General features: G+C 42.0%; 1 protein-coding gene across 3 annotated transcripts in view; it reads right to left on the minus strand.

The window, feature by feature from the left end:
- The window catches only part of ARHGAP36 (Rho GTPase activating protein 36), a 162,304-nt gene that overhangs the window by 111,989 nt on the left and 26,910 nt on the right, over window positions 1-23,405 (minus strand). For all 3 annotated transcript variants that reach the window (XM_089904090.1, XM_089904089.1, XM_089904087.1), the window contains exon 3: window positions 12,147-12,213. In XM_089904090.1, coding sequence (XP_089760216.1) covers window positions 12,147-12,213 — 67 coding nt within the window. The remainder of the gene's footprint in view (window positions 1-12,146; window positions 12,214-23,405) is intronic.

The raw sequence follows: 23,405 nt of genomic DNA on the forward strand, positions 1-23,405 counted from the left end.
CACTTCCCAGTAAAACAAGCATAACTGGTAAAGTTTTTAAAAAGCAACCATTTAAAATGTTCTCAAAATTGTCCTAAGGCAATATAACAAGTGAAGAAATATTTATTTAAGAAAATCTACTAAATCTTGGTAAGAACACTGAGAGTCTGTGGCACTTGAGCCATAACCCACTCCCTCCCTATCCCCTCTCCAGCTGAGCCTGACAGGGCTCCTTCTCCTTTCAGCTCCCAGTCAAGGGACTCAGTTTCTCACCAGGAGGAGCAGGACTCCAGCATTTATTATCCCCCCTCCCCAGCTATGAGTTGCAGAGGCCAAATTCCTGGTAAGCATGGCCAAGAGGAATGGTGAAGGATCCTTTCCTTCACCCAATCCCCAGGCATAGGGCAGAGGCTCTACCCCAAGCATCACTGGATACGAATACAGGGGCCCCAATTGCCCTTGACCCCACTTCCTCACAGGGCAGCGATCCCACACTGGGAGAGGCAAGCAAAGAAGAACAGAGACTACTGCCCCCACCAAGCAGCTTCATCATAAAGCATGGGTGTCATTCCAAGAAAAGTGGTCCATTGTCCCACACCAGCTCTGGAGCTGTGGCTCAGAGATTTTTGCCCAGTGGCAGGGGCAAAAATTATGAAGGAATGACTGATTCTTGGAAAACACATTTTAATACACTACCAGAGTCACAGTCCTAGAAGAAGAAAGATATATAAGCAGTAATCAGGCCTCATTATCTCACAGCTCACTGAACCCCACCTCCATTGACACACACACAGAAGGTCCAAGAACAGCCCATCCTTTGGGAGTGAGAGTCCTCTGTGGGCTCAGTCACAGGTCAAAGTGCTACCACCCTAGAGAGCAGTGAAGGGGTGGCAGACCTAAAGTGGGACCACACATCTCCAGCCTGGGGTTCTACATGCTTGATTACCTTTTTCGTATGTCTCTTCTGGTGCTCCTTATTTTCTGCCTTATTAGTTTAAGAAATGGGGCATGGACTGTGAGGAATAAATGAGCTCATGGAAAATCCCTTTAGCCTATAACTGGCGCACAGTAGGTACCTAATAAATGGTAGCCATTATTACCTCTCCTACTAGATTAAATTTCCTTCAGACTGCAATTCTTATTCTAGGTAAGCAGTTCTCAATCTCATGAAAACTGTTCTCCTTTTTTAATAAATACACTTTATGACATCTCCATTATTATCCTGAAATGAAATTCACAGATGAAACCCACCTACACACATGACTTCAAAAATATCAGTATAATGCTCTATGATGTGAAAAAATGAAATGAAAATAATTTATAATTATTCACATATTTATGTAACATGTAAATCTCAGACATTGACAACAGTAGAACACATAAGATGAAGTGGTCAGTATGAAATCACCAAGGAAACACCAATTACAAATGCAGACTGATACAGAAATGCTGTATCAGTGACTAATACTCCGAATGTTATTGATGTTGCTAACATGATTTTTCAAAATGGAGAAAAACTTATATAGTCCCTAAGAAAAGAAGTATAATTCCCTCTCAATTTACACTGTAGCTTGGTTCCTGAGAAATTCAATGTCTACCAAAACACCTTATGTCATGTAAAACAGATTTTGATTCTAGGCTCCGATAATTTATAAGCAAGTTTTTCACCTACATAAATGTCCAGCAGGACATTTGAAAGTCTAGTGACACACAGGAGCATTTTTCATTATGAGGACTGTCCTACAATTGTATTCCTGGATTCTACCTGCTACATATCAATAAGAGCCCCCACTAACTCTGAAGTAATACTTAGGTTATGATATATTCTCATTGAGAAGCTTTGGAATCACTGATCCAAAGCTGAAATCATAAGCAAAAATGTGTGTGTGCACAAGTGCAATGTTGATTCATGCCTGCGTGGCGGTGCATAACTTTCATATTCTCAAGGAAGTCCATTATCCAAAAAGGACTAAGAATGCCTGCAGGGATCCTGCAGAATACAGCTGTGTCCTCATCCCCACAATGCACTCAAACAATATAGAAGTATGTCACTGAATTGGACAGGGTAATGTAGGTGTTGCCCAGCAGCATGAGGTGAGTGTGAGGTTAGCTCAGTTGGCTGGCAGAACAGAACATGCCTCTGCAGGGAGTCGTGTAGTTTATTGTTTAAGAGGGCTGGCTCACATTGCCTATTATTGTACAGCTCGATATATGGAGACTTAATCCCTCTTCTTGCTGCTTCCTCCTTCCCCAACCAAATAAAACTTTTGTTTTTACAACCAATCACATTCAAAGGTTCATTAGAGTAATCCTTTGGTTAAGGCCCTGAGACTCCAAGAAACTCCTGAAAACATGCACATCTATTTCTTGAGTGGAGCACCACAGCAGTACTTCATCCAGCACAATGCCACCATGCTGGAGCAGGTATTCAACTAAGGAGTGGTGAGCAAAAGCAAAGAGTAAGGCACTGAGGGCTGGGCCACAGGATAAGGAGGTGACTGAAGGCTGGATTGGGAGGCAGGCAGAGAAATGTCAGGAGAATGGGGGTGAAGGTACTGCCCAGAGAGAAGGGGAAACCTATGAAAAGGAATTTTCAACAATTTACACCAGCCTGTTCTGATCAATTAAAAAGCCAGCCACTTAGGCTTCAAATACTAGTTACAGTGGTTAAGTGAGCAGGCTCTGCACTCAGAAGGTTTAGGTTCAACTCCTACCTCCACCATGTACTGTGTAACCTCTTTGTGCCTCAGTTTCCCCTTTTGTACACTGGAGAGGATGATAATACTTACCTCTTAGAGTTATTAAGAAAATCAAGACATGTAAAGGGCTTAGAACAGTGCTGATGCACTTAATAAGTGTTAGCTTTTAATGTGTACCTACTGTAAACAGCACCTAGAACCCTATGTGTACGTTGCTTTGAAAGAAGGAAGAACCTGAGGATATTGGTCTCACCGACCCCCTTTTGGAGGGTCTATGATTGGCATCTTCTTACTTTTAACATTCAACAGATACTTTGTGCCAAACCCCACTCCAGGTGCTGCGAAGGCTGTAAAGATGAACAAGCTAGCTCCATGGCTTCAATGATTACTTACATCTAACAGCTCTCAAATCTATAGCTCCAGCTCAGACGTCTTTCCTGAGCTCCACAGATGTCAACAGATTCTTGCCGAACCTTTCCACTCAAAATGCCGACATGTACCTCCATGTCACTATGTCAATGAGAAAACTCACTTCCACACACCTCCCAAACCTGTCTATTCCCCTGTGTGCTTTACAGAAGTTAATGGCACCATTATGCACCCAGTCAACCAAGCTAGACACCTAAAAATCATCCTTGAAGCCTTGTTCACTCCTGACATCTCCTCATCAAACTAAAGCAATTGATTCTACCTACTAGATACCCCTCAAATACACCCATATCTCATAATACCCCCCTACAACTACTTTAAGCCAAGCCAAAAGATCAAGGGAAATTGAAAGTCACATTCTCCATTCTGATGCACACCCCACATCCCTGAAACTTCCTCAATCAAATATCATTGTGTATGTGTCTCTAAAGCCCAAGATAAATCATTTGGACACTGTTCCTATTCAAGATTATCTGCAAACATGTTCACCTCCATCAGAGGAAATAATTTAAATCTCACATAGTTTCTTATAGCAATATTCTTTTGCACTTGATTCAGCTGGATGATCATGAAGCTAATACCTCACATTTGTATAGCTTGATAGCTTTCAAAGAAATTTCACATTTGTCACTTGGAAGAATACAACCAACTGCAGAATGAGGAGAGTTGGAGTCATTCAGCCACTTTGAAACTGAATAAAGAGATACCACAGACCTGACTTCTAGTCTGGAGATTTTCTCTTTGGTACCCTAACTCCCCAGGGAAGACTAAATAATTTACTCCTCTCAAAAGCTGGAAAGTTATCTCTTCATCTTGTAACAAAATCTGCCCATTTTTCCACTGAGCAAATTCTAGCCCCTTTCCAAGTAATCCATATGTGGCCCTCAGTGTGGGCGAGCCTGCCGGATTATTGATGCTATTCCTCGGCAGACAAACCGCACTCTATCCCTCTCTGTCTTGGTCTTTGCCAGTCTGACCCATTTGTCAGTTTTCAATCTTTAGTTATCACTCCCCACCCAGGCACCTATTATGAACTGCCTGTACATTTCCAACTTGTCCATCTTCTGAGCCTCTGAATCTACCGCATGAAAGGGTCATATTTCTCCATTTCAATTTCTGCTAATGGCCTTAACAACACTTCATGGGAACAGAAAAGGATTTCACCTTTCAAAAGTTGTCGATCACTTTCAACAAGTTCCCCATCAATTCTGACTGTGTTCCAAGGATTAATCAAGCAGGACTGTTGACGTTCACCACCCTGGGGCTACTTCATGAAGCGCAATGTTCCACTGGATCCTTTCTGCTGTCTGAAGGCCACTTGTAGTCTGGCAAGTTATATTTAATCATAATCATCCTGTTTGACAAATGGTTTTAGGGGGCGGGTCATCTCCCAAGCACATTAGCTGTCCTTTTACAATTGAGTAGCACCCCTGAGCTACCAAACCATCCCCCCTTTTGTCAAAAAGCCTAGATCAAAATTTCCAAGCTCAGGAGTTATTCAACCTTCCCCGGTGCTATATCATGCTTCTGGTGTGTTTGGGGGAGTTGAAGAAAGGAGGTGCTCGACATGTAGTGCTCATTGAGTTGGTGGTGGGGGGCTGGAAGATAGAGCAGCATATACACGGAGCCTTACAAAGGAGCCTTTTGGTTCTTGCAAACAGGGTTCTGGGACAAGACCAGCAAGAGATCTAAAGAATTGTTCAGAAGGGCTGCAAGCAGCTCACATGACATTTTGGACACATATTCCTTATTCGCTGACCCAACTCTTGTTCCAGCAGACTTACATGGGAAAACAGGAAGAAAGTGAAGATCACTGAAGGGAAAGTGCATCCATTTGTTGTGTCAGACTTCTTGCAAGTCCATGGTGGGACACAGTTGGAGACAGACCAGTCTGTGCCCTCAAACACTGGAGTCAAGTCAAGGAGACAGACAAGTGAGTGATTATACATTAGAAGACAGTGGAGACTTAACTATTAAGAGGGAAATGCTGGGTGCTGTGGAAAGACAGAAGAGGGCTACCTAGGAGTTCAGGGAGGATCTCTTTGAAGAAGTAATACCTAAGCTGAACTCTGAAGAATATCAAAGAGGTAGACCAGTGAGCGAAGGTGAGTGGGAAAGAAGAATGTTCCAAACATTGAGAATAACATGTGCATTCAGACAGGAGATAGAGAGAGAGAAGGAGGGAGAGAGAGAGAGGCGGAGGAATATGCCTGGTACAACATCACTGAATATGGCTGAAGGTCAAAGACGAGGCTAGCATAGTGTGCGGGGACGAGACCACAGAATTTCACCTGCATAGGCTGTGCTGGGAAATGAGCTGGGATTTGAATAGCTCTACAATTTCTGTTTTCTACTGTGTGTATAGCATTAGTATGAGGTATCTCAGGGCCATAAGAAGTGAAAGAAATTGAAGATGCTGTTCCTGTCCTCAAGGTGTTCAGAGTTCATTTAGAGTACAGAGTCCAGATGTGAAAAAAACTTCAGAAGTCTACGAGGCATAGTGGCAGGGATTTGGTGTGTCCGTAAGGCCTAGGCATCTACATAGTAGGTGGAGGCACCTGAGTGAGCCCTAGGGAGAAAGGAAAGACGTAGGGAAAGGAGGGAGCCTTACTCAGAAACTCAGGCTCCTTCAGCTCCCTCACACCAGCCTCTTGGCCCTAGACCCCTGTCTTCTTAGGGCTAGTAACATATCCCCAGCAAGCCAGCTAGGGCCCTTGTAAACACTGTGAGGCAGACACTGACCTTCAGTAGCTTCTCCTAATGCTCTGAGCTTCAATATGTATATCTATAAAATAAGCACAGGTAAGAGCAGAGTTTGTTGCAGTCACCCTGAAAGTTCTTTCCACAGAACACCTTCTACACCCTGCTCTCCAAGCACTTCATATTGCCTCCCTATGGTGGCAGTTTGTTAACATAATCAGCATTCATTTTGTCCTTCCATGTACGCTGTTGCTCTTCCCCTATACAGAGGTAGAGTTTATTCCTCAAGTCCCCTTAAATCTGGGCTGGCCTAATGACTGCTTTGACCAACTGAATAAGGTGAAAGTGTCATTATGACAAGCTTAGCCTTTAAGGGAACTGGCAGTATCTACTTCCTATGCTTGGAATGATCCTTCTGGTAACCTCGCTGCCATGCTGTGAGAAATCCAACCTAAAGGGAAAGGCCACATGTAGGTGCTCTAGTCAACAGTCACTGCTAAGCTCCCAGCTGAAATCCAGCATTAACCGCCAGCCATGCGAATGAGCCATCTTAGATGTTCAGCCCAGTTAAGCATTCAGGTGACTGCAGGCCCAGTTACCATCTGATTGTAACTGCATGAGAGACACCAAATGATAACTTCCCATCTGAGTCCACTAAAATCCCAGAACCATTAAAGATAATAATAAATTGTTGTGGTCAACCACTATGGTATCATTTGTTAGGCAGCATAACTCTCAGTGCCTTGCTATTGGGTAAATCCAGGGCTCAGTAAACGTTTTCTGTAAAGGATCAGATAGTAAATATTGGATTAACCAAAAAGTTCATTCAGGTTTTTCGAACATTTTGGCCAACCCAATATTTTTGGCTTTGCTGACCATACATCTCTGTCACAACTACTCAATTCTATCACTGCAATGAGAAAGCAGTCACAGACAAATGGATGTGGATATGTTCCCATAACATGTTATTTACAAAATTGGGGGGGAGGGCTGAGGCCTTTGCCATAGTTTGCAACCTTTGGGCTAACTGGATAAAACAGTGACCAAGGAGTATTAAAGACTGATAACTAGGTAGGCCTTTCCAGTAACTTTAGCCTTTTAGCAGTTTTCTTGGAAACACAAAGCTTTAACCCAATGTTTCCCAAAATGGATTTTGTAAGATAGGCATTAAGGGAGGGAAATGTGTTGTTGACAAATAAATTTCTTAAAGCTCTGGATTAAATCTAAGTTATACAAGATTTTATACTGCTGGATTCTTCAGAGCCTTTACATGCTTATCCCAAAGAAGTACACTGTTTGAATTTCAGACCCAGTGCCAGGCTGCTGGGGGAAAATTTTTAAATGAGGGAATTTGGGGTGTCGTTCTTCCTATATGTAATACCAGAGCTGCTGCTTTTATCTCACCTTCTCTCACTGCTCTTCTTCAGGCTCATTTTCTCTATAACACCCCTGCTCTACCAATAATAGGCTACTTTTTTTATTGGCATTTACTCTCTTAAGGCCTTGGCTTCGCTGATATGTAAAGCTAACAATTCTTGCAATAACTGTACTCCAAAGCCCCATTTCAAATTGGAGGAGCATTCCTAGCAGAGTGAAGAGTTACAGTAAAGGCCCTAAAGAAGCAGTGTGCCTGTTGTGCTCATGGAACATCAAGGAGGCCAGTATGGCTGCAGCAGAGTAAGAGGGAGAATACAGGGAAATGAAGTTAAAGAGGTAACCGGGAGCTGGATTTTATAGAACCCTATAGACTATTTTAAGGACACTTATCTATATTTCTGAATGAAATAGGGAATCATAGTGAGGTTTTTGCAACAGAAAAGAAGCATGATCTAACTTAGGATATAAATGCATCATCCTGTTTGCACCAAAATACAGAAACTCAAAATAAATGAAACAAAAATGTACAGAGCTGAAAGAAGAAACAGACAAATCCTTAATTAGAGTTGAGGACTTCAACCTTCTCCTATCAACAACTGGTACAATTATTAGATAAAAAATCATCAAGTATATAAAATATCTGGAAAACAAAATCAACCAGCAGGTTCTAATTGACATGTATAGAACACTTCACCCAGCAACTGCAGAATACATACACATTCTTTTCAAGAGCCTATAGAACATTGGCCAAGATATATCATATCTTGGTATATAAAACAAGCCTCAACAAATTTAAGAGAATTGAAATCATACAGAGCAGTGTTCACTAACCACAAGAGAATCAATCCAGAAATCAATAACCAAAAGATAACAAAAAAATACCCAAACACTTGGAAACTAAACAACACTCTTCTTAATAATCCATGGGTCAAAGAGGAAATCTAAAGACAAATCAAAAAATACCTTGAACTGAATGGAAATGAAAATACCTCATATAAAAAATTGTGATAAGCAGCTGAAGTGCTGAGAAAGAAATGTCTAAAACTAACTGCTTACATTAGAAATAAGGAAATGTCTTAAATCAATAGTCTAATTTCCTACCTCAAGAAACTAGAAAAATAAAATATATCCAAAGCAAGGAGAAGAAAGTAAATAATAAATACAAAAAGAGAAATCAATGAAATTGAAAATAAGAAAGCAATAGAGAAAATCAATGAAACAAAAAGCTGTTTATCTGAAAAGACCAATAAAATCGACAACCATTAACAAGACTGAGAAAGAAAAAAAGAGAAGGTGCAAATTACCAATATCCAGAATAAAACAGGGGACATCATTACACTCCCTGCAAACATCAAAAGAGAATAAGGGAATACTATAAATACCTCTATACATATAAATTTTACAACTTAGATGAAATGGATCAACTACTCAAAAAACACAAACTATCAAAACCAAGTTGAAATAGGCAATCCGAATATACCTATAATTATCAAAGAAACTGAATTCATAATTTGAAACCTCCCCTCCCAGAAAAATTCTCCTACTAAACATTTAAAGAAGAATTAACACTGATTTTACACAATCTCCTTCAAAAAATAGAAGGAGGAATCCTTCCCAATTCATTTTATGAAGCCAGTATTACCCTGATACCAAAAACCAGGCAAAGACAGTACCAAAAAAAAAAAGAAAGAAAAAGAAAGAAAGAAAAAAAGAAAAGAAAACCAAAGAACAATATCTCTGATGAACCTTGATATAAAAATCCTGAACAGAATATTAGCAAACTGAATCTAAAAGTGAATAAAAGGATTATACACCAATAACAAGTGAGATTTATTCCAGGCATGCGAGGCTAGTTCAATATTTGAAAACCAAATAATATAACTCACCATGTCAATAGGCTAAAGAAGAAAAAGCATATGATTATATAAGTTAATGCATAAAAGACATTTGACAAAATCCTACACCCATTCATACTAAAAAACTCTTCGAAAAGTAGGAATAGAGAGCAAATAACCTACAGATCATTTGCAGGACAACTGATGTGTTTACTATGTTTACTCTTCTAATTGTAGTCTTTTAATCTATGAACACAGTATGTCTTTCAGTGTGATATGAGCATGTGCTAAAGAGCATTTACGGAAAACCTACAGCTAACTATACCTAATGATGAAAGACTGAATGCTTCCCTCTAAGCTCAAAAACAAGGCAAGGATATGTACTCTCACCATTCTTATCCAACATAGTACTGGAAGTCGTAGCCACTGCCATTAAGGCAAGCAAAAGGAATAAAAGGCCTACAGATTAGGAAGGAAGAAATAAAACTGTCCCTATTTGCAGATGACATGGTGGCCTAAGTAGGAAATCCAAGGGAATCCATTTTTAAAACTGCTAAAACTAATAGGTAGCTCAGCAAAGTCACAGGATACAAGATCAACACACAAAAATCAATCGCACTTCTATATACTAGCAATGAACATGCAGAAACTGAAAATAGAAATACAATACCACTGGCAGTCACTCCAAGGAAATGCACTTAACGAAAATTGTACAGGATATGTATGTTGAAAATAACAAAATGATAATGAAACAAATTTTTAAAAGAGTGAAATAAATGGAGGGATATACTGTGCTCATGGATTAGAAGACTCACTACACTAAAGTCAGTTCTACCCAAAATGATTTATAGGTTTAATATAATTCTTATAAAAATCCATGCAAAGTTTTATGTAGACTTAACAAAGCTTATTCTAAAATTTATATGGAAAGGTGCAAGCCCTAGAATAGCTAAAACGATCTTGACAAAAAAAAAACAAAGTGGGAGGAATAACTCTACTCAACATTATAGCTACAGCGATCAAGACTGTGTGCATTGGCAGAGGAATAGACACATAGATCAATAGAACTGAACAGAGAACTCAGAAATAGACCCACCCAACTGATTTTTGACAAAATTTCCAAAATGTTTTAATGGAGGAAGGATAAACTTATCAACAAATGATGCTGGAGCCATTGAACATTCATAGGCCAAAAAAAAAAAAAAACACAACAACAAAAAAACCCTTCAATAAACCTCACACCTTGGGACTTCCCTGATGGTCTAGTGGTTAAGACTGCACGTTTCCAGTACAGGGGACCTGGGGTCGATCCCTGCTCAGGGAAGTAGATCCTGCATGCCACAACTAAAGATAAAGATCCCACATGCCACAACTAAAAGATCCCGCCCGCTGCAACTGAAGATCCCACGTGCTGCAACTAACATGCAGTGTAGCTAAATAAATAATTTTTTAAAATAAATAAAAAAATAAACCTCACACCTTATCCCCCCCCAAAATAAAACCCCACCAAAAACACTCAAAATGGTTCATGATCAAACACCAGTTACCAATGCCAGGAGAGAACTACAACTTCATAAAAGATAGCAAAGTTCATAACTACGTCAACCACAAGGATCTTGGTATCGGAGTCTTCAAAGAAAACACAATACAGTCAAGCAGTGGTTGGAACAACACTTTACTTACCTAGACAAGTAAGAGCAAGACTAGCTCCAATAGTGGGTGTTGGTCCTTCTCAGCAACCACGGCTGGGAAATTGGCTTACACACACCCCTCATGTCCCCGCAGGGGACAGATATAGCAATGGGGTTGACCAGGTGCCATATGACACACACACTTAGGCAGAAAAAAGGAGTCATATTGAGTCTGAAACAGGGAAACATATTCCCACACAAGGCAATAAGAATGGCACAGGCTGTGAGGGTTTCTTATCTTTTGGTTAGGAAGTGTTCTAGGTCCAAGGCTCTGAGTGGGCAAGCCTGGGGAGGGGCGACAGGTCAGCAGTGACTGCTTTCCCAACAATGGACTGAAATGTAAAACTATAAAACTTTCTCTAAACATTAAGAGAGAATCTTCAGGGTCTAGAGCTAAGCAAAGATTTATTAGGCTTGACACCAAAAATGCGATCCATAAAAAGAAAAATTGATAGATTAAACTTCATCGAAATAGAAAAGTTTTGCTCTGCACAGGACTCTGTAAGAGGATGAATCAACAAGCTGCAAGGTGGGGGAAAATATTTGCAAACTATATATCTGTCAAAGGACAAGTATTGTGAGTACATAAATAACTCTCGAAACTCAACAGTTAAAACAATCAAATTAGAAGACAGGCAAAATACATGAACAGAGATTTCACTGAGGAGGATACACAGATGGTAAATAAGTATATCAATAGATGGTCAACATCATTAGCCATTAGGGAAATGCAAAATAAATTGCAATGAAATATCACTACCTACCTATCAGAAAGACTAAAATTAAAAATAGTTGACAACACCAAATGCTGCCAAGGATACAGGGAAATTGGGACACTCATATACTACTGGTAGGGATGTAAAATGGTATACTCTGGAAAACCGTTTAGTAGTTCCTCAACATGTTAAATATAGAGTTCCCAAAAGACCCCGTGTTATATAAATGAGTCAAAGATGGCCTCAGTGTATTGGCCCTATGTTGTTTATTTCTTCAAAGCAGGCCAGCACCCACTCTGTCAAAAGCACATCAGTGCCAAGCTCTAATTTTTATACAACCAGATTTTTAGCCATTTTTAGCCTGCTTTGCATATCCCACCAGACTACACCAAACATCTGTTAGCTACAGATTAAAGCCCCCAAGCCACTGTTGTCCTTCAGAGTCCTCTGACCTAGAGAGTCTGCACCATACTGTTGAGCAACATTACCTAGACATGTAAGCTCCATCTCTAATCCTCATCTCCCCTTGAAGTCCCCTTGCCATCCACCACTTAATAAAATAAAAAGGGGGAAATTTGGACCCAGAAACAGATGTTCACAGGAGGAAGATGATGTAAATATGGCCATGTGATGACGTAGGTAGATGGGACTGATACAGCTACAAGCCAAGGATTAATGGCCACCACCAGGAGCTAGGAGGAGACAATAAAAGGTTCTTACCAAGAAAGAGTCTCATAGGGAGCATGGCTCTGCCAACACCTTGATTTTGAACTTCTAGCTTCCAGAACTGTAAGACAATAGATTTCTGTTGTTTTAAGCCACACAGTTTGTGATACTTTGCTATGGCAGCCCTAGCAAACTAATAATCCATGGAATATCACTCAGCAATAAAAGGAAAGAACTACTGATAAACACAACAACTTGGAGAATTATGCTGAGTAAAAAAAACAACAAAAAAGCCAATTCCAAAACGTTACATGCTGTGTAATTCCCTTTATATATCATTTTTGAATGGACAACATTTTAGAAATTAAGGGCTGATTAATGGTGGCCAGGGTTTAAGGACAGGGCAGAGGAGTAGTGTGGGAGGGACGTGGGTATGTCTATAAAAGGGCAACACAATCTTTGTGGAAATGTTCTGTATCTTGACTGTGGTGGTGGAGACATGAACTTACATATGTGATAAAATTGTATAGAACTTAATACACACACACACAAATAAGTACAACCAAAACTGGTGAAACCAGAATAAAATCAGTGAACTACATGCCAATATCCTGGTTGTGATTTAACACGGTAGATTTGCAAAATGTTACCATCTGGAGAATTGAGCAAAGTGTCAGTGGGTCTCGCTGAATTGTTTCTTACAACTGCATGTGACCTACAATTACCTCAATAAAAATTTTCAGTTAAAAGAAAATATCTCTTGGTTGTTAAGAACAGATTTTAAATAGAAAGAGTGACAGAAGGGAGAAAGTTAGGAAACTTTTGCGGAAATCCAGGAGAGAAATGGATGTTGGCTTCAACGAGGAGTATAGCAGTAGGGTTGAAGCAGTACGGAGATGTAGTTGGACTCTGGATATATAGTATTTTGAAGGTAGAAAAGAATTTGCTGACAGATGCATGTAGGAAGTGAGAGAAAGAGGAGTGTCAAGGATGACTTCAAGGTTTTAAGGTGGAGAAGGCTGTAGGTGGAGAAGGTTTGGCAGTAGAGTTGGGGGAGGGGATTGAGATAGTAAAGCTAGGGGACTACATATCATCAAGGGAATAATTGTAGATAGAGAAAAGGAAAAAACTAAGAACTGAGACTTCAAAGAAGGTTCTTAAAGCAGGGACTCAAAAAAGGTATCTCAAAAAGTTTAGGTTATCCAACTATGAAAGTATGGAATATCCAAGTGTGTGGATTCACAGACTAGTTGCAATTAGGAGTCTGCAGCACACAAGCTGAAGATTATTGGGCTAGGATATCTTGAGTTGGGGCATGGGCCTCATGATTTGAGTTTATGTGCCACCCAAGAAACCCAGGAGAAAAGTACCCTCCTTCCTCTACACCCACTTCTCCCAAAAATCCCTCAAACGACACAAAACAAAAACCAGCATGTCCAAAGTGGCTGATTTCAAAATCTGTAAAGAAATCCTTGAGTGGGCAGAGATTCGCTGTGTAAATATTGTGAAGAACAACTTCATTCTGCCACCTGATCTTTCCACTGGGAGCTTGGCTGTTTCCCCCAGATCCAGCCTGTCAGTCTTATGGTTGATACAGACTCCAGGAGATGTGCAATCCTGGCTGCCACCCTCCCCATCATGCTTCTCACCCCATCTGTTGGCTGGTTCTTAATTCTCTGTACTAGTATTAGAAGTTCCCTCTGGGAACCCAATTAGGGTGTGCTCACCAAGCAAAACTAATGTGCCCTCTGTAGGAAGTACATACAGCAGCGTTCAACATGTTGGTTTGATGGGACTTGAAGCAGCAAACAGTGTTCCCATAACGCCTGTCACTCCGGGACAGAACCATAGGGGGAGTAGAAATAAGGGAGGAAGGGAGAGAGAATGGGGACACTTTGGGACACAGCTGCCACCTACTGCTGCTCTGCCATGCCTAGAAAAGCAATGAAAGCTGAAGGCAATTGCTCAGTTTGCTCGGCCCCTGGTGAGGCCGCAATATCTCTAAGCCAGTTAGTTACATAGAGGGTGGTAAGGTTGCTCAGTCTGGAGAAGCGAAGCATGGAAAGAGTTAGGGAGGAGACAGGAGCTATTTTCAGTTTTGAGGAACGTGGCTGTCACTGCTGGAGACCTGGGAATGAGGTAGAAAACTGGTTTTCTGCATTGTGGCTTCAAACCTCAGACCTAGTAATGTCAGCAGGGTATGGGAGGCAGAGGAAATAGGCTTAGTTGGAGACGAACCTTTCTACAGCCAGAGCCTTCTTGCCTATCAACCTGCCTCTCCATCCCTGGTATAGGTGGTTGGTGCCTTCTAGGGAATTCCATGATTGCAGACATGAGGGAGGAGGTGCAGAGGACCAGAATAATCTGGGACATTGGTCAAAAGCACAGATTCTCAAGTCCCACTCCAGACCTCCTGAAAAAGATTCTCTGTAGGAGGGCTCTGGATATCTGTATTTTAATAAGCTCCCCCAGATGATGCTGATCTGAAGCCTATCCACACAGTAGTTTTTGAAAATCCCTGAGCCAGTGGCCCTTTAAGACCCTTTCCAACTCCAAGAAGCCAGGACTATAGTCTTTAGCCCCAGTGCCAGCCAAATGTCTCCAAGGAAAAGACTTTCAAGAGGCTCCAGCTCTCCTGGTAAGGGAAGGTACAGGAGTGTCAGGAGTCACACACCACTCCTGCCTTTGGTGACTACATTTTAAGCATTAATAATAGCTCACATGCTCACATATACTGAGAGTCTATTATGTGCCAAACACTTTGCTTAGCACTTTACATTCCTTTTCCTTCCTTATAATAACCCTCTGAGATAGATATTATTATTGCCCTATGTTATAGAAGAAAAAGCTAAGACTCAAAAAAAAGAAATAAACTTGCCCCAGACCACATGGCTCTTAACCACCATGCTAGGCCTGGGTTGCCTCACTTGAGTAATAAAGGAGCACTGTGGCAAAGGCCTTTTGGATTCATTAAAACTAAAAGAACCACACTCGTGATTGTACTCTCAAGTCCCAGGCAGAACTGAAGGAAGGTTTGGGGATGTCTTGGGTTTTATTAACCTTCAAGTCCTACCTGCTTGATTGTATGGGTGATTGCATACCTCTGTGAAGTGGCTTTTCTGTCTGCCCTGAGTCCCACCACTTTCCTGCCCCCACACTAATCTACAAAGTGCCTTTGTGAAAATTAGAAAAAGGTGTCCCTTCTAATACATGTTGCCCAGTGGGCACAGGGCTTGGAGAGCAGTTTGAGACTTCAGACAAATTAGAAAAGGAGGCACTCTATCTCTCTGAGTGGATGCACCTCTGCATCAGTTGTATAGCTTAGGAAGTGGAGAATGGGCTGGATTACAGCCTCCTTGAACTCCCTTGGCCTTATACCTTTTTACAGGGTCCAATCTGATCAAATCTACACAGCAGACCTTGTGGCCACCCTGCCCAATACTTCCTCTGGTCTTTAGCCCCAAAGGTTGCCTAATCTCAGGGAGGTGAGAAAGGAGGGAGCTCCTCACTGAGGGAGACACTGGAGAAGAGAATCAGAAAAGAGCCTACTGATTTCTTGGATGTGTAGATTAACATTTTTTGTCAAAATTGGGAAGGTTCAGTCATTAGCTCTTTGAGTATTCTTTCTGCCCCTTTCTCTCTCTCCTTTCCTTCTGGGATTCCCATTATGCATATGGTGATACATTTGATAATGTCCCACAAGTCTCTGAAGCTCTGTTCTGTTTTATCATTCTTTTTTCTTTCTGTTCCTCGGACCGTATAATCTTGATTGATCTATTTTCACATTTGCTAATTCTTTCTTTTACCAGCTCAAATCTGCTACTGAGCCCTTCTACTGAAATTTTCACTTAAGTGATTATACATTTCATTTCCATTGTGTTGTTTTTATAATGTCTATCTCCTTATTGATATTTTCCACATAATGAGAAATTATCACCATACCTTCCTTAATTCTTTCCATGTAGTGTCCTTTGCTTTCTTGAACATAGTTATAAAAGTTACTTTAAAGCCTTTGCCTGCTAAGGCCAACAACTGGGGCAACTCAGATACAGTTTCTACTGTCTACATATTTTGTTTTAATTTGTTTTAATTTGTCCATCGAATCTGAAAGAGATCCTTGCTGGGTAGAGTCATCTTGGTTGTAGGTTTTTCCCTTTCATCACTTTAAATATGTGCTGCCAGTCCCTTCTGTCTTGCAGAGTTTCTGCTGCGAGATCATCTGTTAACCTTATGGGGATTCCCTTGTATGTTATTTGTTGTTTTTCCCTTGCTGCTTTTAATATTGGTTCTTTCTATTTAATTTTTGATAAATTAATATGTGTCTTGGTGTGTTTCTCCTTGGATTTATCCTGTATGGGACTCTCTGCACTTCCTGGACTTGATTGACTATTTCCTTACCCATATTAGGGAAGTTTTCAACTATAATCTCTTCAAATATTTTCTCAGTCCCTTTCTTTTTCTCTTCTTCTTCTGGGACCCCTATAATTCGAATGTTGGTGCATTTAATATTGTCCCAGAGGTTTCTGAGACTGTCCTCAGTTCTTTTCATTCTTTTTTCTTTTTTCTGCTCTGCAGTTGTTATTTCCACTATTTCATCTTCCAGGTCACTTATCCGTTCTTCTGCCTCAGTTATTCTGCTGTTGATTCCTTCTAGAGAATTTTTAATTTCATCTATTGTGTTGTTCCTCAGTGTTTGTTTGCTCTTTAGTTCTTCTAGGTCCTTGTTAAACATTTCTTGTATTTTCTCCATCCTATTTCCAAGATTTTGGATCATCTTTACTCTCATTACTGTGAATTCTTTTTCAGGGAGACTGCCTATTTCCTGTTCATTTGTTTGGTCTGGTGGGTTTTTACCTTGCTCCTTCATCTGCTGTGTGTTTCTCTGTCTTTTCATTTTGCTAAACTTACTGTGTTTGGGGGTCTCCTTTTCACAGGCTGCAGGTTCGTAGCTCCCTTTGTTTTTGGTGTCTGTCCCCAGTGGCTAAGGTTGGTTCAGTGGGTCGTGTAGGCTTCCTGGTGGAGGGGACTAGTAGTGCCTGTGTTCTGCCGGATGAGGCTTGAATCTTGTCTTTCTGGTGGGCAGGACCGCATCTGGTGGTGTGTTTTGGGGTGTCTGTGACCTTATTATGATTTTAGGCAGCCTCTCTGCTAATGGGTGGGGTTGTGTTCCTGTCTTGCTAGTTGTTTGGTGTCCAGCACTTGCTGGTCGGTGAGTGGAGCTGTGTCTTAGCGTTGAGATGGAGATCTCTGGGAGAGCTTTCGCCGTTTGATATTACGTGGAGTGGAGCCGGGAGGTCTCTGGTGGATCAGTGTCCTGAACTCGGCTCTCCCCCCTCAGAGGCACAGGCCTGACACCCGGCCGGAGCATCAAGACCCTGTCAGCCACACGGCTTCTCTGGAGGGATCGAATCAGCGCATGTCCCCGGAGCTGGCTGCCCCCGGGGCCGCAGTGCTGCAGCACCGGCTCTGTGCGTGGTCAGCTTGGCCGGCCCCCACACCCTATTCATTACGTCTTGATGTCCACCAGGTGGCAGCAGAGAATGTGAGAAGCCCATAATCTCTGAGCAAAACTTCCTAAAGACTTTTTATTTTTTTTTAACATGTTTATTGCAGTATAATTGCTTTATAGTGTTGTGTTAGTTTCTGCTGTATAACAAAGTGAATCAGCTATGTGTATACATATATCCCCATATCCCCTCCATCTTGCTTCTCCCTCCCACCCTCCCTATCCCACCCCACTGAGGTGGTCACAAAGCACCGATCTGATCTCCTGGAGTGATGCAGCTGCTTCCCACTAGCTATCTATTTTACATTTGAATTCTATGGGGGTTTCCTGGAGAACCAAACAAGACTTTTATGGGAGGAGAGATTTTGGTTTTTGTTTGTTTAAAGCCTGCCCCAAAGTACACTACATGGACCATCTTAGCCCATAAGTCAGGTTACAGCCCTGCACATTCTTTTCATTCATGCATTTCTACCTTGCGTCACCCTTCCTTTCAAGCATTTGGGCCAGGAGGCCTTTCTTTAAGACAAAGTGTCCCCCTGACACACTTTCAAAAGGTTCTCTAAATCTTCTAAATCCCTTTGGCTTCGAGACAGCCTCTCTGCCTGCATTTCCAACCTCTCCCTGTTTTCTCAGTCACTAGCTGGTACTTCCTGGAAGATGTCCCATTGAAGACATTTCTATGAGGTTGGGAGGGCAGAAGGGAGTATTAGTTAGCTATGTTTGGCTAGATTTACAAGGCGCCTTGACTCTGGAATCCTCAAAATTCTAGACTTTGGGCATTTTATCTTATACAGTAGAACATTATTGGAATAAAATGTTATCCAAAGATAAGGCAGATAATGAGTGAGGTTCAAAGTGGAGGGAGAGGATTAAGAAGAGAAAAGAGCTCTGAGGAAAAGAGGTGGATAGACAGTACATAATATACATCAGTTTCCACAATTGTAAAATGGGGAAAATAACAGTTGCTATCACATAAGGTTATCATAATGAATAAAAGAGTTATTCCTGTAAAAACACTTGTGAAAGCACCTGGCATGTAGAAAGCGCTATCTTTAATTTATATAATTGTAGGACTACAATTGCCTTATTATTACCAGTCCTTCGTCACACTGAAGCCCTCCGGAGTGGGTGCTTTAGGAGACTAACCCTTTCCTGGTTCTCAGTCACTTCAGTGACTCCAGATTCCTACCACCCTGAATTCTTTCTGACACACCACAGGATCTGTGACATCCTCCTCTAAGATGTCCTTGTTGATTAACCCCCACTTTTAGCTAAAATCAGTGAGCACCAAGGGGGTTGGTGATGAATCAGTAGAGAGGTATCTCAAAGAGCCAACATACGGCATATTTGTGGGACCAGCACACTGGTGGATATCAGAGTGAACAATTTTTAGCACCAACAAGAGAGCTAGGGCTTTCTCCCCAATTCGGTTTCCCCTCTTCTTTCCTCACAGTAGCTCTATCCATTGGACTCTGCAGTAGCTTCCCAAGCTGGCCTGAGTGATTATTTCCTCACCCAACCACACTATGTCATCATGCGCTGTTTTCTGTGATTCGATGGATGTTTATTTCTAGGAGGATGGGAAACAAAATGTTTGAGGTCATATAGTGCAAACCATTATTTTATAGAAAAGGCTTCAGCCCAGAGATGGGAGTGGACTTGCTTAAAGTCACAATGCTAGCATGTTTATCTCTTCCAAAAATTCTAGGCCCCTTGAGGGCAGGGACCATGATTTCTAATTGATTTCTATTTCTCTCTACATAGCATCTTACATGGTGGAAAGCTAATGATATTATAAATATCAACTCGTCAAAGTCAGAAGACTTGGGCTGTGAGAAGACATCACTTACTAACTGCATAATCTAAGTTGAGTCAACACACTCCTTAGACTTTGTTTTTACCTCTGTGAAATGGAATTAATTGTCTCTGACTCTTCTTCACAGAACGTGGTAAGAACAAAGTGAGAGAATGGGCATAGAAGTTACTTATAATCTATGAAGTGTCAGCCAAACTGAGGCACTTAATAGGTCTGAGCTAGGCATAAAGAAAATACCAAATATATGCTCTCTAAATGAGTGGAAACCTTCTCCTGCCATAGAACCACCAGCAGAGTAGCCAGGACTTCAGAAGGCAACGTGTCCAGAGTCTTGGATAACTGCATCTCCCTTTCCTACCTTGGGAAAGCTATACAAGAGCAGCACCCCACCCCTAGTTTTCCTGAGACACAGGACCTATTGTCCCAAACCTACCCTGACTTGCACTCGCATTGTCTGCAACCGCTTTCACCTTTTCAGCTTTCCAAATCCTTCTCAGGGAGTGAGGTTATACGCTACAACCAAAATTCCTGTTCATAGTAGCCCCTCAGGAACTGGCCCCTCCCTACCTCTTCACTATTTACTAGCATGCACTAAGGACAACTGCACTGCACAATTCTGGGCTGAAGGGCGGTGAGAACGATGATGGTTGCCATTATCCTTGTGGTCTAGGTGACTAGTGCCCTCTGGTGCACAACTCTAGGAATACAATGTGACTGGTGCCAGCTGCACGTACTCTCCATTCCCATCTCTATGCCCAACACAGGCTACTTCCTTTGCTTCTAATGTCCTATTCCTCTCCTCTCCACTCATTCAAACCATCCCCATCCACTGAGGACCTGTTCGACTTCTAACTGCTCCATGGAGCTTTCTCTAGCTCAAGTTGACACCTTCCTTCCATGAACACCTGACATGTGGAAAGTGCTATCCTAATTTATATACAGATAGACCTAGGAGATATTGCAGGTTCAGTTCCAGACCACTGCAATAAAGCAAATATCGCAATAAAGGAAGTCACATGATTTTTTTTGTTTTCCAGTACATATTAAAGTTATGTTTACACTAGATTGTAGTCTATTAAGTTTGCAATATGCATATTTGTCTAAAAAACTACATACCTTAATTTAAAAATTTTTTATTGCTAAAAAATTCCAAAACAATTACAATAGTAACATCAAAGATCACAGATCACCGTAACAAATATAATAATAATGAAAATGTTTGAAATATTGCAAGAATTACCAAAATGTGACATAGAGATATGAAATGAGCAAATGCTGTTGGAAAACTGGTGCCAACAGAGTTGCTCAATGCAATAGCTGTGAAGCACAATAAAGTGAAGCGCGATAAAACTAGGTACGCCTGCAATTGTAGTACTACACTTATCTTACTATTAGCAGTCACAGTGAAGTCCTCCAGACAAAATGCTAAACCTTTCCTGGCTCTCAGTCACTTCAGTCTTAGGATTCTTATTTACTACCCACCCTTAAAGTTAGCATCCCACAATTTAACATGTTTAAATGTCCTCTAGTTTCTTCATGTGCTTTAGTCTTCTTAATTTTAAGTATTATAGGGCAGAGACCATGTCTTAGAGTCCTCCTAGTGTAGAGATTAATATAAATAGCATTACAGGAATAAAAAGAGCTACTACTTATTGAGCACTTATGGTGCATCAGGCACATCAAATGACACACGTTTTAAATCAATATATGTCATTCAATCCTCATAGCAACCTCGCAAGGCAGGTACTATTATTCATTTTTCACAGACGAGAAAATTGAGGTTAAGAGAGGCAAGTTGACTTGCCCACACCTACAACCACTCAGTAGCAGCCTGGCTCCAGAGCTCACTCTAAACCATTATCTTATTGTTTCCCCAAATGTGTTCTGCATAAATCACCTGCATTAGAATCACTTCAGGTGCATATAGCAAACCGTTGCACCCCATGTCAGCTGAGCTGAATCAGAATCTCTGAGGATAGGCTCCAGAAATATTTGAGATTTTATCTAGGTAGCTGATATTAGATTAAGTTTGAGAACCAATGTACTATACTTAACACGTACAAGCTAATTGACACAGAATCGTGCATGTAAATGCATACCCATGCACACATGTAAATAAAAACATACCCAACAACACATAATATTTTCTATCAGAGTGGTCCTGAGGGATCAGTGAGGAAAGTATCCTTTGAGCCTGCTTTTCCAGCCTAATCATCAGATTACAAATCCACATAATGAATTTTACATTCCTGCCTCCATAGGAAAAATGGGTATAAAAATATCTTGGCCTTGATGGATCTTGGCAGTGGAGGGTGGCTGGCTGGCTGGCTGGCTACCCAGACCCACAGCCCATCCTACCCACCCCGCCCTGACACACACACAATGTCTAAGAATCTGTTCATTAGGTTATGCCATAAGCCAGTTTCAAAAGAAAGGGAAGGTGCAAAAAGAGACACAGGTATATCAAAATTTTTGTGTGGCTAATTCTTAGCTGTGTGGACTTGAATAAGTTATTTAATCTCTCTCACTTCAGTTTTGTCATCTGTAAAATTGAGATGATAATAACAACAGTAGCCATTTCATAATATAGTTATGAAGGTTAAATAACCTAGTACATTTAAAGAGCTTGGAGTCTAAGTGTTAGAAGAAGAGATTGACAAGTTGTACTCGATGTTAGTATAGTAGTATTGCCAGGTTTTGAGCTTAGCATCCAGACCCTGTTTCCAGCTGGATCACAAGTGGGTCTTTAGATGGAGGACCCTGGAGAGTTTGTCAATATGGCGTGGAAGAATATGTTTTTGGATATGAAACTGGGATGGAAGAAAAAATAAAGATATTAGGAGGAGCTTCAAGATGGCGGAAGAGTAAGACGCGGAGATCACCTTCCTCCCCACAAATACATCAGAAATACATCTACATGTGGAACAACTCCTACAGAACACCTACTGAATGCTGGCAGAAGACCTCAGACCTCTCAAAAGGCAAGAAACTCCCCACGTACCTGGGTAGGGCAAAAGAAAAAAGAAAAAACGGACACAAAAGAATAGGGACTGGACCTGCACCAGTGGGAGGGAGCTGTGAAGGAGGAAAGGTGTCCACACACTAGAAGCCCCTTCTCGGGCAGAGACTGTGGGTGGCGGAGGGAGGAGCTTCGGAGCCACGGAGAAGAGCACAGCAACAGGGGTGCGGAGGGCAAAGAGGAGAGATTCCCACACAGAAGATCTGTGCCGACCGGCACTCACCAGCCCGAGAAGCTTGTCTGCTCACCCGCCAGGACGGGCGGGGCTGGGAGCTGAGTCTCGGGCTTCCATCAGTCGGAGCGCAGGGAGAGGACTGGGGTTGGCGGCGTGAACACAGCCTGCAGGGGGTTAGTGCACCACGGCTAGCCGGGAGGGAATCCGGAAAAAAGTCTAGAGCTGCCGAAGAGACGAGACTTTTTCTTGCCTCTTTGTTCCCTGGTGCGCGAGCAGAAGGGATTAAGAGCGCCGCTTAAAGGAGTTCCAGAGACGGGCACGAGCCACGGCTATTAGCATGGACCCCAGAGACGGGCATGAGACGCTAAGGCTGCTGCTGCCGCCACCAAGAAGCCTGTGTGCAAGCGCCCCTCCTGGGAGCCTGTGCAGCCCGTCACTGCCAGGGTCCCGTGATCCAGGGACAACTTTCCCGGGAGAGTTCTACACAGCACCTCAGGCTGGTGCAACGTCATGCCGGCCTCTGCCGCCGCAGGCTCGCCCTGCATCCGTACCCCTCCCTCCCCCCCGGCCTGAGTGAGCCAGAGCCCCCGAATCAGCGGCTCCTTTAACCCCGTCCTGCCCGAGGGAAGAACAGACGCCCCGCAGGCGACCTACACGCAGAGGCGGGGCCAAATCCAAAGCTGAACCCCGGGAGCTGTGCGAACAAAGAAGAGAAAGGGAAATCTCTCCCAGCAGCCTCAGGAGCAGCGGATTAAATCTCCACAATCAACTTGATATACCCTGCATCTGTGGAATAC

This window comes from Delphinapterus leucas, chromosome X, assembly GCF_059928025.1.
Source record: "Delphinapterus leucas isolate spDelLeu-1000000601 "Yukka" chromosome X, BTC_Dleu_Yukka2, whole genome shotgun sequence".
NCBI lineage: Eukaryota > Metazoa > Chordata > Mammalia > Artiodactyla > Monodontidae > Delphinapterus > Delphinapterus leucas.